This window comes from Tamandua tetradactyla, chromosome 3 (assembly GCF_023851605.1).
Source record: "Tamandua tetradactyla isolate mTamTet1 chromosome 3, mTamTet1.pri, whole genome shotgun sequence".
NCBI classification, from domain to species: Eukaryota; Metazoa; Chordata; class Mammalia; order Pilosa; family Myrmecophagidae; genus Tamandua; species Tamandua tetradactyla.
In genome coordinates, this window is record NC_135329.1 from 105,629,327 (window position 1) to 105,646,784 (window position 17,458).

The window sequence follows — 17,458 nt, forward strand, 5'->3', positions numbered from 1 at the left end:
TAAAAAAGTATTTGTGCATTTAACTATATTTCAAATGAACTGCTTAAAAAATGTTATAATAAAGTTAATGCAACGTATAATGTTAATTTCAATGTTATCTAAATTTTGTAGAAAGATACAAATATTTTATAGGCTTAACTTCCCATTACCACATTTATCCCTACTTTAAGATATATAAAGATACATCTTAAGATATATATAAGATATATCTTATATATATATATAAGATATATAAAGATATACTTTAAGATATATAAAATACTTAACTGTATCCACCTCAGCTCTTGCTTTTAGTGGCCAGAGAAGAGATCCTGTCAGTTTATGGTATATAAATAGTTTACAGAGACACCACTATGAAGTTTCATCAGGGATCAAGATAAATGGTAGAAAAGAGGGTAGAAACACACATCTGATGTGAATTCCAAAAGGAATAATTATTTAAAAAATCAGATTGATACAGAGACTCTAATTAAGCAAAAGAAACCTACGTGAGAAAGAATCTGAACTGTCCGCAATTACTATGACTGTAATGAGAAGATTCCAGTGAACTCTGTGTCAGGCATTCCTACATAAGTAGAACAAGAATGCTAGCAGATCAAATACACATGTCCTACAGATGAACTCTGTGATACCTGCATCATATTTGGACATCCCAAAGAGACTTTTCTGATTCAACACTGATGTTTTCCTTGACTGTTTGAGAAAATTTTAAGATCTACTTTTGTGCAACACCTTTAGCTGGGGTGATTATACATCTGTGATTTTCACAACATTCCAATATTCTGTTCCACTACTGAACCAAACTAGTATTTAAAAAATTTGTCTTCTGTATTCTACTATCATTTCTGTCATATTTTCTGCTATTATTTTCTCTTTTTTTTTTGGATGGGCAGGCATCAGGAATTGAACCTGGGTCTCTGGCATGGCAGGTGAGAACTCGGCCTGCTGAGCCATCATGGCTGGCCCTGTCTGCTATTATTTAATTTCCTTCTTTAAATCACTTTTTACAACTCTTGCTCATCCTAAGCAATATTATCTATGAAAATATGGATTTTATGAACTGGTTACATACCTATTAAATTAAAAAAAATGGGCATCTGTGTAACACTCTAAAATCACGTCCCTCCAGTGGTAAGTGTTCGTACTTGGAAAAGCACTGGCAAAATCACTGAAATATCATATTAATTTCAGTATGCTGGTATTAAAACTACATTCTAAGCCAATCTCTTGTACCACAACAGCACACAAAAATTTCTGAGGAGTGTGGGTTTTTATTTTTAGTTTGGGAAAAATTTGTTGAAAGCAGTGAGCTAAGCAATGAGTTAAAATATAGGTACCTGACTATAAAAATCACCTAATTGTTCTCTAATTGTTTCAGGATTTTATGACTTTGCTGATGGACAGTTTCAGGGACCGATGACAAAGAGGCTTATTTTCAGTTAATCAGTTAATCATGGAATGCTGTGCTGCTACTCTAAATCAGGAGGACAGGCTATGACAAAGTGGGGATGTCCGCCATGGATGTAGGGTAAGAACTGTCTCATGAATTTGCCATCCTTAATTTAAGGGATTAAAAGTTTGTACAAGTTAAAAGAACTATAGAGGACAGCATGGATAAACATAAATATGACTAATTTCAAAGCAAAAGATATATATGATAAAGAAAAAGAAATCATAACCATAATAATAGATCCTATGCATTCATTAATTCTACATGGGGTCCATTGCTGAGTAATAATGCACATGCTCAGACAGTTACTTTCTTAAGCATCCACCCCGTCCAAATATACCCAAACATACAAAAAGGAGAATGCTATGTAAATATGTATGCACCATGGTGCTGTAGTTTTGGAGGTAGCATTGAGGATAAAATGTCAGTGAAGGAAGGAAACTTTAAGATGGAGTCTCTTGAGGGTTAGACTCTTGTAAGTCCTGAATTGCCTATCAAACCAAGTGGCAAAAAGTACTAACACAATACACCTTTCAAAATGACTGTCTCAATGTTTACCTGGAGACTTCCGGAGAAGATGGCGGCTTAGTAAGACGCGCGGATCTTAGTTCCTCCTTCAGAACAGCTACTAGGGGAGTAGAAACGATACAGAACAGCTCCCAGAGCCACGACAGAGATCAAAAAGACAGCGTACCCCATCCTGGAACGGCTGACTGGCTGAGAGAACCTGCTCCGGTGAGATCGCTGAGGGGCGCGGGCTTCACTGGGCGGGGCGGCAAGCGGCCGGAGTTCCTCCCTTCCCCCTTCCCGGGCCAGATGGGAGAATTGGACAGGGGGTCCCCTCAAGCCGCGGCGGCTGGCACCCCCACCACGTGAGGCGCCTCGGACCAACTGAGAGAATTGGATTGGAAATCCCCAGGCCGCGGAGAACGGTGATGGGGGGGGCCCTTCCAAACACATGACTCCCTGGGAACGGTGCACTCTCCCGGGCGGTCCGCGGTGGCTGGCGCCCTCCCGCCACGCTTGGCGCCCCGGGCCGACTAGGAAATTTGGACGGGCGCTCTCCCGGGCTGCGGCGGCCGGCGACCCTCCCCGCGTTCGGACCCTGGGCCGGCTGGTACTCTTCCAAGCCGCTTCCGCTGGTGAACCTCCCCGATGGTGAGAGTTTTCCAAAGTTAAAGGACCCACAGCACCTTTTACTGGTGGGACCCGCAGACAAACGTGTGCCACGAGCGCCACCTACTGGGCAGGATAAGAAAAACAGATCCCAGAGATTTCACAGAAAAATCTTACAACCTTGTTGGGTCTGACACCCAGGGAAATCTGACTAAATGCCCAGACGCCAGCAGAAGATAACAGATCACGCTCAAAAAATTGAAAATATGGCCCAGTCAAAGGAACAAACCAATAGTTCAAATGAGATACAAGAGCTGAGACAACTAATGCTGAATATATGAACAGAAATGGAAAACCTCTTCAAAAACGAAATCAATAAATTGAGGGAGGACATGAAGAAGACATGGGCTGAACAAAAAGAAGAAATAGAAAAACTGAAAAAACAAATCACAGAACTTATGGAAGTGAAGGATAAAGTAGAAAAGATGGAAAAAACAATGGATACCTACAATGATAGATTTAAAGAGACACAAGATAGAATTAGTGATTTGGAGGATGGAACATCTGAATTCCAAAAAGAAACAGAAACTATCGGGAAAAGAATGGAAAAATTTGAACAGGGTATCAGGGAACTCAAGGACAATATGAACTGCACAAATATACGTGTTGTGGGTGTCCCAGAAGGAGAAGAGAAGGGAAAAGGAGGAGAAAAACTAATGGAAGAAATTATCACTGAAAACTTCCCAACTCTTATGAAAGACCTAAAATTACAGATCCAAGAAGTGCAGCGCACCCCAAAGAGATTAGACCCAAATAGGCGTTCTCCAAGACACTTACTAGTTAGAATGTCAGAGGTCAAAGAGAAAGAGAGGATCTTGAAAGCAGCAAGAGAAAAACAATCCATCACATACAAGGGAAACTCAATGTTTACCTGGAAATCCAAGGGAGGGCATGACCACACTAAGAAGACCTAGTACCAATAGTCTTATCTACCCAACAAAATTATGAGATTTCTGAAGGCAGCCAATATAAACTCCACAGTGCTTACATAGTATCAACTATATAACATGAACAAAATAAATATTTTGTAGACCAAATTAACAAGCTTTGGTAAAGAGGGCTTAGGTAAAGAAATAGATGGTAGTTTTAAACCAACTAAGGTAATCCATTCCTAGTCAGAAAACATACTTCCCTGAAGAAAGATTCCAAAAGAGAAAAGACTAAATATCTAATACTTTGTCTACTTTCAGCTATACCCAATAGTGAGGAGAAATAAAGAGATTATTTCTAAAGAGAATATTTCTAATCCAAATGGGACTCTTTTGAACAGGTTCCTAGAAAATCCTCATAATAATCTGCTATTCTACGGATGAGGATGGGACCAAATGTGCCTTTGCAATCCAGAGAATATTCTAAGTTAGTGGTATGCACACAAAAGGTACCAGATAAACACAATTTAATTCAGACTTTTCTTGGAATGAAAATTGCTCTAATATTTTATCATTCTTGGGAAACAGGAGATGAAAGTATTTTCTAATCAGGCCACCTGCATGGAAAGTTTATAAAGAAAATAACTCATTATATAAGAGAAAAGCTGGGTTACATTGGAAACCAGTATAAAGATATATCTCAGATTTTTTCATATTATAGAAGAATGGCAAATTTGCCCTTTATTTCCAACCTCTTCAATTCTAGTCCTTGTAAATGAGTCTATAAAAGGGCTCAGTCTTTATTCAAATTTGATAGTTTAGATATAAACAAGTCACTTGAAGATTTAAAATTACTAGTATATACAATGCTTCCCAAAATATAAAGTCAAAGTAGGGGTTAAAAACATGAATGCTAACAAGGGCCAGACAAATTACATAAATGAAATAAATCAATGATACTTCCTAGGTGGTATAAGGCAAAGCAGACAGCATAGTACCCCATATAAAGTGCTAGCTGATGGTTGCTATATGGGCCCAGTACTGCTGGAATTCTCCAACTTTTCAAGAAAATTCATTTAGATTCTAAGGTGAAAAATACCATTTTTTGAATGGTAGCAATGAATTTAAATTTAAAAAATTGTGTGGAGGGTAAAAAACCCTTTTTGGGCCAAATTCTAGAGGCATAAACCAATAAAAATTTGTGTGAACAAACAACATGGGCAAAAAATTATGATGTCTAACCACTGTAGCCAAAATAGTAACGAAGAACCTGAGGCTTCTAGGCAGTAACCAGGGGACGTTTTATTACTGCTAGCCTTTTCTATATACTTTAAGTTAAAATGGAAAAGGTAAAAAGCAAGCAAAAAGCCACTCATCAGTAATAACATGAGTGTATAAGGGCAGACTCAAAGGACTGTACAAAAGAAAGCTGGAAAGAACTCTTTTAAGGTGACAAAGAATTTGAGTTTTAGGTAAAATATTAAAATAAAGGAGGAAGATGTGGTCAAAACATTAAGAAAGAAAGATGACACTGGTTTTACTACAATGATGAAACCACTGAACTCTTTCACTTGTAACCAAACCAGAAGAGGAAACAGAAGACCCATGAAACTACTGTATAAACCATGAGGGCCAACTACTGCTTTAGTAATAATTCTGAGCTTGGATCAAATATCAAAGGATTGAGGCATTAAATACTCATATCCACCTGGACATTCTAATATGTCCATAAAATTTCTTTCACAATTTTGCAGTGACGTTAATGGTTATGCTTCTACTTGCTGACTGACTTGTCTCAAACAAGCCCATTTCTTGGCTTCATGTCCTTTGTCATTTTAAAAGTAAAGTTAATATCCTCGGAATTATTATTTGACTGCTCCTATTACCTATAGTTCTTTTTCAGGGGAAAAATCAGTCATAAAGGTAAACCGTTTTTTGTATTATCATACCTACACTTAGGTAAAAGTCAATTAGTTTTATAAGCCTGTGATAGGTATAGCATCCCTCACCATGCTGATTACAGCACAATCAAATCATTTAATAAGTAAACAAGGCATACCCTAAGATCAATGACTCTGTTGTCTAATCTTGTATCCTGGTTAACAGTAGCTCTTCCTTCCTGAAAAAAAAAAAAAAAAGAAAAAGCAGATTTTACTTTTTTAAAGAACACAAAACACTTTTAAAAGCCAGGTGGTTCAGTAGTAGAATGCTTGCCTTCCACGTAGGTGACCCAGGTTCGATTACCAGATCATGCAGCCCCCACCCCCCCACCCCCAAAAAAGAGCCACATTTACTTTTTTTTTTTTGGTACATGGTCTGGGAATCGAACCCGGGTCTCCCATATGAGAGGAAAGCACTCTGCCACTGAACCACCCGTGCATCCCTGGAACCACCCATGCACCCCCACATTTACTTTTAAGTGAAAAGTCCAGGGGTATGCTAATATTATATCTCATTCAAATTTCCTATAATCACATTAGTATTTACTCAGTATATTGCTTCCTGCCACAGGATCATGGATTCAAAAAAATGGTAGAAACAATTAAGAAGCAGGGCCAGAGACAACTTAGTGTTAAAGGAGAGAGATGGAAGGAAGAGAAATGAGAATAAACAGGTATTGAGGGTTCCTCCACCCCAAGCCTTGTCCCATTATTACAGGGATATCAGAAGAAGTAACCCTATACGTATTTTTACTGATTTCTGGACTCTACCCACTATATCCAGGTTGAAGGAACAGATAAAGGCTGACAAAGAGTAGCAGTTGTCAAAGTATGGCCTGGAGACGCTAAAGGTCCCTGAGATCCTTTTGGAGAATGCATGAAGTCAAACCTATTTTTCATAATACTCCTTTTTCACTCTCATTATCTCATGAGAGTTTTTCAGAAACTATATGGTGTGTGATATCACTATAAAATGAATGCAGAGACAGATATGAGAATCTAGTTGTTATCTATTAAGACAGATTACAAAGATTTGTAGAATGTAAAACAATGCCACTTTCAACACTAAACTATTTCTTGTTTTGGAAAATAGTTATTTTTCATAGAAATGTTATTTTATTATTTATATAAGAATAATATATACAGATAAGTAATATATTATTTTAATGGATTAGTATTTTTATATTTATCCATTTTAATTTCTAATACTGTAAAACTCGATAGATACACCCACAAAAACAATAAGTTTGAGGGACCCTCAATCACTTTTAAGAGTATAAAGAGATCCTGAGACCAAAAAGTTTGAAAATTTGTGAAATGAGTAAATTTAAATAAAAACAAACCTTGAATCAGCTCAAAAGAACCCTTAACACAAAAGTAGGGTATCAAGTTTTCAAATCTTTTGCAAACTAAACATACAGAGGAAGCACAGTATTTCAAAAGTATATTTTTCACCTCTTCTCCTTCTACTTCAGGCCGAATGGCATCATCAAGCTGTAGTGGTAGGCGGGGTTCAGCTGAACTGATCACATAAATCTGAAAGTGAGGTATTACCAAAAAGAGTAAAAAAACACAAAAACTAATATATTTTCTTTAAAAAAAAATCTATAACTGACTTAAACATGAAGCACTATTTGTGTATATCTTTAACTGAAACTACTTGTTAAAATCAAACAAAATGATACAACATTTTTTTTGTCTATAAAATGGTGATTAAAAATACTTCTTGCCTACCTCTCTGGGCTGCTGGAACAGTCAAATGAGATAACATTGATACAAACACTTTTAAAACTCTAAGGTGCATACCAATGTAATAAATAAGTAATAACTAGGGTTAAAATACTAGACTTAAAGCTTCATTTTGTCACATAAATATTGTTCTTAGGCAAATCACAACCTTGGAGCGTCAATATTCCACTCTGCAAAATGAAGTCTGCTGTAAGAATTACAAAGAGTAACAAATGTGAAAACACTGTTATTTAAAGAAACCATTAACATATTAGTTATTATTAACAACATTTAGCCATTTCTACCACAAGACCAAAAATTCAGTCCAACTCTTTATACCTCTCGTTTATCTCATTCTTTCTTTTTCCAAGTATCCCTTTATCTCTTAATTGTCTTCTCTCATCTATCATGGTACATTTCATTTCCTGGTATTCTCCAGGGTGGGAGTTGCCAAAGACAGGGTGTATTTCTTTGTGTTGTTCAAATCCCTCAATATTCACTCACATAATTTACATTTTAATGATAAAAATTAGGTCATAAAGACTGAACTAGGATTTTTTTTGGCTCTCTTAAAAAAAAAGTTAGCCTATTAGTCAACCCCAACTATACCTGGAAAACCTGCAATGGCATAAAAGGGAAAAGACATTAGTTAGGGTTAATTCAAGAAGGGGAATTCTTCTAGTTGATAGACCACATTTAGCATTCAGCTCACACACGTGAAAAAAAGGGGGTACTCCAGTCCTCCTCACAGTAAAATGGAATTACGTGTCACAACCCTAAATTAGAGGGCCTCTCTTCGATGAGTTCACAAGCTTTTTCCAACCAAGGTGGAAAACTGGACAGTGCTAGTTTTGTAAGAAATTTATCATCTCCTGTTTTAGGTTGTGAGTATTTTGATCCCTAGAACTTCAGATAGTGCCTGACACAATGTACATATATTCAATAATTGTTCACCAATTGAATAAATACATAGTAAGGGAGAGACACTGCTTATTTTAAGATTCTAGTTAATATACAATTCTTCAGGCTTTGTGAGATACATTATGATTATTTTTTTCAAGGCAACCTGTAAGTTCCTTTGGCTTTATAATTATTATTAACATTTATTAAGGCTGTACTACATATTAGATAATGAGAATATTTTATAAGTACTTTTCTTGCTCTATTCACTAAAAAAGATATGTTACTTGGAAGATGAGGAGTTGTGTTTCTTGATCAGCATAAACAGATTTACTCATTTTTTATTTCTACTCAATTTCTGGTTGGTTTGCCTTGAATAGGTTACAGACATCTTGGTGGGTTAATCTGAAATAAGACTTACAGAAAAGAGAACAAAGTAATTTGGCAAGCTAGGTTAGGAAAAATTATAAAATATTCTAAGTCTTGAAGGGCTCTATGACAACTAGTTCCAATTAAATACAACCTTATTCCTAAATTAACTATGTAGGTGTAGGTCTGTCTCATGAATCTATTTGTTCTCTCTTACATATATGCATGTATGCGTAATACAGAGGGGTGAAGATAGGAAGAGGCCATTCTGACTTAAATATTATTCCTTAAGATAAATATAGCGATGCATATTATAGACATAAACTAGGCCTCAATCTGAGAATAGCAGGTTAAAATTTGCAGGGCTACTTCAACAATACTAAATATGTGTAAATTCACTCATAGTATTTTAAAAGTCAACAATGATGAACATTGCCAGTTTTTAAGCTTTGAGAAGAAAACAGATGGAGGATAAATCTTTTATGAAAAGAAGTTACTGCTGGAATAAAAGATCAATATATAAATAATACAAAAAATAAAAAAAATAAAAGATCAATATAATATCTCTTTTGACTTCACTATACCGTAAAATATTAGCAATATATGATTTAAAGAAATGTATTGATAAGAATTAGTATAATTAATCAATCTTTAGAATTTCATCCTCAGAAGAAAATACGAGTTGTGTTTTATTCCTGCAATAATTCCTCCTATTCCTATAATGTATGTCCCTTTGCAAGGATGTTGCCTCTCTTTCCCTTAAGAGGTAGAATCTATTTTTCTACACCTTACATCTGAGTTGTGCCATGTGACTTGCTTCAGCCAATGAGATATTAGCAAAAGTGACAGAAGCAGAAACTTGAGAAGTATTTACATAAGCCGGCTTCTCTAAGTTGTTGGGAATCCTCTGACATCATGTGAACAAGACTACTAGATGTTCTACTGGAAGAGGAGACCAAAGGGAGAAAGGCCCCAGGTTTATCAGTAAGCCCAGTCAATGTCATACAAAACAGAGATGAGCCATCTCAAAAGGGCCCAACCTCAACTGCCCAACTCACAGAATCATGAGCAAATAAATGAACCTTGTTTTTTAGCCACTAAGTACTGGGGTTGTCTGTTACATAACAAAAGCTAATTGATTCAGTAATCACTTTATAAATCTCAAAATTTTACATCAATTCTAATTATTAAGAACACACAGATTTAACATGAAAAATTATAAGGAACTTAAATCTATTTCTGTGTATAATTTCATATTCTGAAAAAAGTTACCTTTTGAACATGTAACTCAACATCCTGCTGTGTACAGCTTCCAATTTTCTGATTCACTTTTCTTACAACACCTTCTATATCCACAATGCTCTCTTTGTTGATGCTGTAAAAAAAATTTCCCCAAGTTTAATAATCTCATCAGTTGTCAGAACTCATTGATATTTCAGCAGTAAAAGGTGAATACATTAAAACTCTTCTCTAACACAGCAAACCACCTGAGATAAAGCGCGTCTATTTAACCTACTTTCAATAAGCTATTATGTAGCATACTTTCTGAAATTCCTTGAGGAGTGATTTTTTAAGAAGCCATAATTTACTTACCATTTATAAAATACTTGGACATAAAAGGAAACAGTACTGGGCACTGAAATTGTGCGAACTGGAAGTCTTTCAATTATGTATAAAAGAAAATTTCCCTCTCATATTTGAGATTTACTAAGATCAGCATTTTCTACTAACTAGAAATACTGGCCTCAATAAATGTAATTACTGATAAGTAATGGAATTAAATAATAGAAGAAGGTCAACCAAAAAGATTTCAAGGTATTAAAGATGACATTAGCATGTTCTTCTGCAATTAAATCCTCATCACCTATAGCCTACTGGACTGGGTACTCTCACTCTAAAGAATGCCTATATAAAGCTTAATATACCTGGAATGTAAATATATCTCGAAGGCAGCTTAATTTTGTAACAAACTTGAATATTCTCTTCAGTGTTATTTTTTTTAATCAGAGAAATTTTGAGTTTACAAAACAATCGTGCATGAAATACAGGATTTCCATACACACCCTACCACCACTTCTTGCATTGGTGTGGAACATTTGTTACTATTGACAGCACTTTTAAAAAAATAATAACTGTACTATTCTTTTTAGTAGTAGTTATCTTTGTCACAACTGATGAAAGTTGTTTTTTTTTTTTTTTTTTTTTTTTTTGGCATGGGCAGGCTCTGGGAATTGAACCTGGGTCTCTGGCATGGCAGGTGAGAATTCTGCCACTGAGCCACCATTGCCCACCCTGAAAGATTTTTGAAATAATTTTATCAATCATCCATTATTTACATTAGGTAGATCTTTTCTCTCATACACCAATCTATTATTACCACCTTGTATTAGTATCATCATACAGTTGTTATAACTCATGAGAAAACATTTTTAAACTTGTACAATTAACTATAGTCCATCATCTACAACAGGGTTCACAGTGCTGTACAACACTTGTTTTATCTTTTAGCCTTTATTCTAATAATATATGCATCCTAAAGTTTCTTTCATTACCCACATTCACCTGTATCTTTCAATGCAGTTGATTTCACTCACATAATAGTGTGCTAACAAAACACCACCATCCATTTCTACAATTTTACTATCAGCCTAACTAGAATTCTGTACAAGTTAATCAACTTACCATTCTATAAATCCAATCTATCTCCTGGCAACCTATATTCTAGATTCTAACTCTATGAGCTTGTTTATAATAATTAGTTCATAACAGTGAGATCATACAATATTTGTCCTTTTGTGACTAGCTGTTCTAGTTTGCTAGCTGCCAGAATGCAGTATACCAGAATGCAATGGCTTTAAAATAGAGGAATTTAATAAGTTGCAAGTTAACAGTTTTTAGGCTGTGGAAATGTCCCAATTAAAGCAAGTCTATAGAAATGTCCAATCCAGGAATACAGGGGAAAGAGACCTTGATTCAAGAAGGCTGATGAAGTTCAGGGTTTCTCAAGTGGGAAGGCACATGGCAGACATGGCATCATCTGCTAGCTTTCCCTCCTGGCTTCCTGTTTTATGAAGCTCCCCAGGAGACACTTTCCTTCTCCTCCAAAGGCTGCTGGCTGGTAGACTCTCTGCTTCTCGTGGCTATGATGTTCTTCTCTGCTCTCTATGAATCTCTCCTTTATCCAAAATGTCTCCTCTTTTATAGGACTCCAGTAAACTAATCATGGGAAGAGATTCCACGTCTTCACCTAATCCAGTTTAACAACCATGCTTGACTGAGTCACATGTCCAGGGAGATAATCTAATTAAAGTTTCAAGCATACAGTACTGAATAAGGATTAGAACAGCTACCTTTATGAAATGAGATTAGGATTAAAACATGGCTTTTCTAGGGTACATACATCCTTTCAAACTAGCACACTGGCTTATTTCACTCAACATAATGTCTTCATCCACACTGTCGCATGTATCAGGAACCCATTCCTTTTTACAGGTGAATAATATTTCATCATATATATATAACACATTTTGTTTATTCATTCAACAGTGGATGGACACTTAGGTTGCGTCCACCTTTTGGCAACTGTAAATAATGCTGTATGAACACTGGTGTGCAAATGTCTCCCCAAGTCCCTGATTTCAGATCTTCTGGGATCTATCTAGTAGTGGAATTGACAGATCATATGGCACTTCTCTGATTAACTTTCCAAGGAACCGCTGCACTGCCTTCCACAACAGCTGCACCATTTTACACTGCCACCAGCAATGAGTAAGTGTTCCTACTTCTCCACATTGTCTCCACACCGGTACTTTTCTGTTGTTGTTTTTTTTAAATAGTGACCATTCTAGTAGATGTGAATTATCTCATGGTTTTGCTTTGCATTTCCCTAATAGCTAGGGATATTGACGCATCTTTTCATGTGTCTGTTACCATCTGTGTTAGCTCTTTGCACAAATGTCTATTCACCACCATCCATTACTTTCCCTTCATCCCAAACAGAAACACTACATTCATTATTGTAACTCCCCATTGCCCCTGTCCCCCTGGTAACCTGAACTCTATTTTCTGTCTCTATGAGTTTGCATATTCTGATATTTTCCTTGGGGCTTAAATTTAACATTCTAAATCTATAATAATTTTGTTTATTTTGATACCAACTTGATTTCAAGAGCATACATAAACTATGATCTTATACCCCTCTGTGGTAGTTTAGAACTACCATTAAATGGCCAGAAAAGGCGATTTAATCTATTCCATATGTGGTTGCAGACCTATAGTAGATGGGACCTTTTGGTTAGGTTATTTCAATTGAAATGTGACCAGCCCAATCAAAGTGGGTCTTAATCCTTTTACTGGAGTCCTTTATGAGAGGATAAAGGACAGAAAAAGCCAAGAGAGCTGCAAGAGAAAAACCCAGAGAAACCAAGAAAAGACCCAAAGAGGCAGACACTGGAACCAGAAGCTAAAAGCAATGACACCTGAAGTGAAGGACCAGCAAACATCAGCCATGTGCCTTTCATGTGTCAGAAGTGTCCTGGATACTAGCAGTCTGCCTTCAGAGTCCACGTATCAACCTGCTGATGCCTTAATTGGGGTATTTCCAAGACCTTAGAACTGTAAATTGTAAGATAATAAATCCTCATTGGAAAAGCCAATCCATTTCTGGTATATTGTATTCTGACAGCTTTAGCAAACTGAAACACCCTCCAAATCCCACTTACATAGTTCTCATCATGAATTATATGTTTGTACATGTAATATATGTCCAAAACCACTGGCTTATATCATTACATTTTATGTACTTAACTTTTGGATGCTGTAGGAAGTAAAAAGTAGAGTTACAAATAAAAAACATAATATCACTGATACTTATATTTAACCATGTATTATCTTTCTTTCTTAATGAGGAGTTCAGTCAATTGTCTAAGTCTTCTTTCTATTAAACCTGCAGAACTCCCCTTAGCATTTCTTGCAGGGCCAGTCCAGTGGTGTTAAGTCTCTCAGCTTTTGCTTATCTGGGATTGTCTTAATTCTTCCCTCATTTCTAAAAGACAGTTTTGTTGGACACAGAATTATTGGGTAACAGTTTTTTGCTTTCAGCACTTTATGTATATCATCCCACTGTCTTCTTTCTGATGAGAAATTGACATTTGATCTTCTTGAGGCTCTCTTGTCTGTAAACACTTTGCTTCTCTCTTGCAGTTTTTAGAATTCTCTATTTGGCATTCAATGATTTGATTATAACATGCTACAGTATGGGTCTATTGGGGTTTATCCTGTTTGGAGTTCACCGAGCATCCTGGATGTGTTATTCATGTGTTTTGTTAAATTTGGGAAGTTGTCAGCCAGTATTTCTTTGAATATTTTGAATATTCTCTCTGCCTCTTTTTCTCTTCTCCTCTAGAAGTCCACACAATACTTATAATGGTACACTTGATGGTGCTCCACAGATTCCTAAGGTTCTGTTCACTTGTTTTCACTTTTTTCTCTTTCTACTCCTCAGACTGGATAATTTCAATAGTCTTATCTTAAAGTTCATCAATTTTTTCTTCTGCCAGCTCCAATCTACTGATGATTCCTTCAAGGCAATTTTTAATTTCTGTACTATGGTCTGTTTGGTTCTTTTCCATAATTTCTCTCTCTCTACTGATATTTTCTTTGTGTTCATCTATCACTTTCTTGATTTCCTTTAGTTCTTTGAGCATATTCAGACCATTCTAAAAGTCTTTGTTTGGAATGTCCCAGGTCTGGTCCGCCTCACTGATGGTTTCTGATGCTTTAATCTTCTTCTTTGCCTGGATCATCACTTCCTGTTTCTTTGTATTTTTGTGATCTTTTGTTGAAACCTGGACATTCTGATATTTTGGTTGGTATTAAGCATGTACATATAAACATCACGTACCCAACCCCTTCACTCTTCCTATAATTACTGTCTGATCTATATTTTTCCAGTTTTCCCTCATTCACAGAAAATGTAGAATGCTTGCTTCATAAATCATGTATCATTCTCCTAATGCTGTTGTGCTCATATTCTCTGTACTGTTTTTAAAACTTTTAAATGGGGCAGGCCACGGTGGCTCAGCAGGCAAGAATGCTTGCCTGCCATGCCAGAGGACCTGGGTTCGATATCCAGTGCCTGCCCATGTAAAAAAAAAAAAAAAAAACTTTTAAATGCTGAAGAAGCACACTGTTCGTTTTTTTTATAACAGCTCAAATGAAACTGATCTTAATACTCAAAAGTATTATTTTTTCCATCATCACTTAGCAATTTTCTTTTTATGCTCTAGTTCCTGTTTGAAGCACTTTACACATACATATTCTCATTTAAACTTCACCCACCTACAAGGGTGGTGTGATATACAGATAAGAAAACAGACTCTGAAAGGTTAAGCAATTAGTCTAAGATCACATAGTATGATCTCTTAACGATTAATGCACTGGACAGTTCTGTTACAGACATACAAATTAGTTCCAAATTTTAAATGTCCTAAAACACATTATCAACCCACACTGAAATAACTCATTCTCATTTTTAGAAGTTCACAAGCTAGTACATTCCTTTATAATTCATGCGAAAGAAAGAAACAACAAAAAACAGGCCTTTCACTGTTTCTAAAATGTCCAAGAACTGTGCTAGCTTCCCTAGTAATGCAGATGTATACTGATTGCCCTGCTGCTGTTTGCTCAAGAGAAATTCAGCAAAATGAAACCACATTTACAATTATATTTAAGATAATTCATCTCATAAATCATCTCAGAATTTTTAGCATAAAGTTGTAGATCTATTTTTTTAAGCACACTTTAAACTTTATTCAAATTTTCAATACAAATATTGAACTGGACAAGACTGGGTACAGAAGTTCAATCTATCCTTCAACAGATAACAACCTCATTCCAACAAAGATGTTTAAGCCATCTAGGTATAGCTGTTCAAAGAGTTGCAATACATAATAATAAAGTGACCTAGACTAGGTTTACTAACTTACCCACATGGATGCCCAAGGGATACCCACATGTCCACTTCCCTTGGGATCTCAACTACAGTTAATATATACTCCTACCACGGCACCTATAAAATGTCCCCACATGTAGCTGTTTATCTACCTTTTACCTTCACCCAAAATTAACTGTTTTATATGACATGCGTCACACATATAGCTTTGTCTCCATAAGTCCAGCAGTCTGCCTGGACCACAGTAAGTGCTAAATAAAAGTTTCCTAAATGAATGTGTCTTCTGAATATCATTTTAATATTTTCCAAGTTTGTTAATTAATGTAGCAAACTAGGTAATGTAGTTAACCAGGTTACCTTTAACTTTAATTTACCAACTAAATACCTATTTTTAGGTAATAGATCTGGAAAAGAAATTGAAAAACTTGTATGCAGCTAGGTGACTTATTAAAAAATGACAAACATATCTGTGACTCACCAGCTACTAATAAATCACTTAACCACAATGACTAATATGAAGAAAAAGAAGACAAAATATGTATACCAAATACCAGTATTTATATAAGCCTTATTTATGAAGTAAAAATATCTCTAGGTTTGCAGTGGGGGATAAGAGAGGTAAAATGAACACAAACTGCAAAACATAATTTTTAACTTCTACTGTTCACATTAATTGTAACCCTTTTAGCAGGCACCATACAACCTTGTTTTAGCTTTAAACTTTAAAACATGGAGTTCCCATTCATTGTAGTCCTTTATAGTGGTCAATATAAAAGGCCTCAAAGGGCTGCCTTAAAAAAACATTTTCTTTATAAGACCCAACCTCAACTAACACAAATTATCCTGTTAATTGCTTTAAAATACTAAATAAAAATAATTTTAAAAGGAAAAAGGGATATGACATCTTGCCTCAACTGCAACCAACAACTACTAAATATTAGATAGTTAATATCAATATAAGATGAGAGCTCAGAAGTATAGGTCTGAATAGGAATCCTATCTTTCTGCATTTAGACAAATTTCATTTAAAGACTTCAAACTATTTCATACATATAATTACAAACCTGCTCTTAAATATCTCTAGGGAAGAGATGTGCCAAACTTTCTATGTAATTCATTCAGGTGCTTCACTTTTATATGTATTTAACCCTGAGAAAACTGATCTTTCAAACAAAGTGATTATAATAATGTGGAGAGTCTTATGACACTTAAACCTAATTAATGGGTCAGCTTTTGGTGTTGGTATATTGATGAATTGGATATTCCTAGGACAGATAATTTGGAGAAAAAAGGTGACTCCATATTAAGCCCCAATATTGCTTTTAAGGAAATTATTTAAAAGGTATAAACTGCTTGCTGTACAATTTAGTAAGATAAAAGACAAGCACTATAGCAGATTTAATATCTAAAGTAAATGCTAAGATAGTTATCCACTTAAGATATTAAAAATGACCTCATCTTTTGCCTTTTAAATGATTAGAAAACCCCAGCTGGAATGATCCTATTTGATATTTTTAATAGTGGAGTCCTTGTGTTTTTCCACCTGGTATATGGCCAGGGGAATTCGAGTTAAATGTAGGGCCTCATGAAATTAACATACAATTACCATGATTTCTCCCACTTTGTTATAAATGTTCATGTTTTAAATGTCCAGTATCTTTGGGTAGTACCATTCAAATTGAGAACACCTCGGGAATAAATAAATAATCCTTAGGCACTTTCCCAAGTACTAATGATAGCTGAAAGCATTTCAATAAATAAAAATTGATCTGAGATAGAATGAAAATTAAATAGTGATTAGAAGTGATTTTTTTTTCACAGACATATTTCAATCCATACTATTTTCCAAACCAAAGATTCTGGCAAAATGGTTAGCTGGCCCACTAACAAGTTGCTAGTTTCCCAAACAGAATTCAAACATTCATTTGAATGACTCCAAGTTTTACTAGTACTAAAATTTCTAGAGTAAGCTAAAAACATCCATAGGTGAGGACTTCTGTTTTAACAAAAAAATGCACCAGAATATGTTTAAATATTGTTTATGTGCTGTTTTGTAAATCATAACAGAAGGCTA

General features: G+C 35.5%; 1 protein-coding gene across 2 annotated transcripts in view; it reads right to left on the reverse strand.

Annotated features, from left to right (window-relative positions):
• DARS1 (aspartyl-tRNA synthetase 1) overlaps positions 1–17,458 on the reverse strand; it is an 83,245-nt gene that overhangs the window by 18,398 nt on the left and 47,389 nt on the right. For both annotated transcript variants that reach the window (XM_077153678.1, XM_077153675.1), the window contains exons 5-7: positions 9,705–9,807; positions 6,891–6,971; positions 5,555–5,614 (exon numbers count right to left, since the gene is read on the reverse strand). In XM_077153678.1, the coding sequence (XP_077009793.1) occupies positions 5,555–5,614; positions 6,891–6,971; positions 9,705–9,807 (244 nt within the window). The remainder of the gene's footprint in view (positions 1–5,554; positions 5,615–6,890; positions 6,972–9,704; positions 9,808–17,458) is intronic.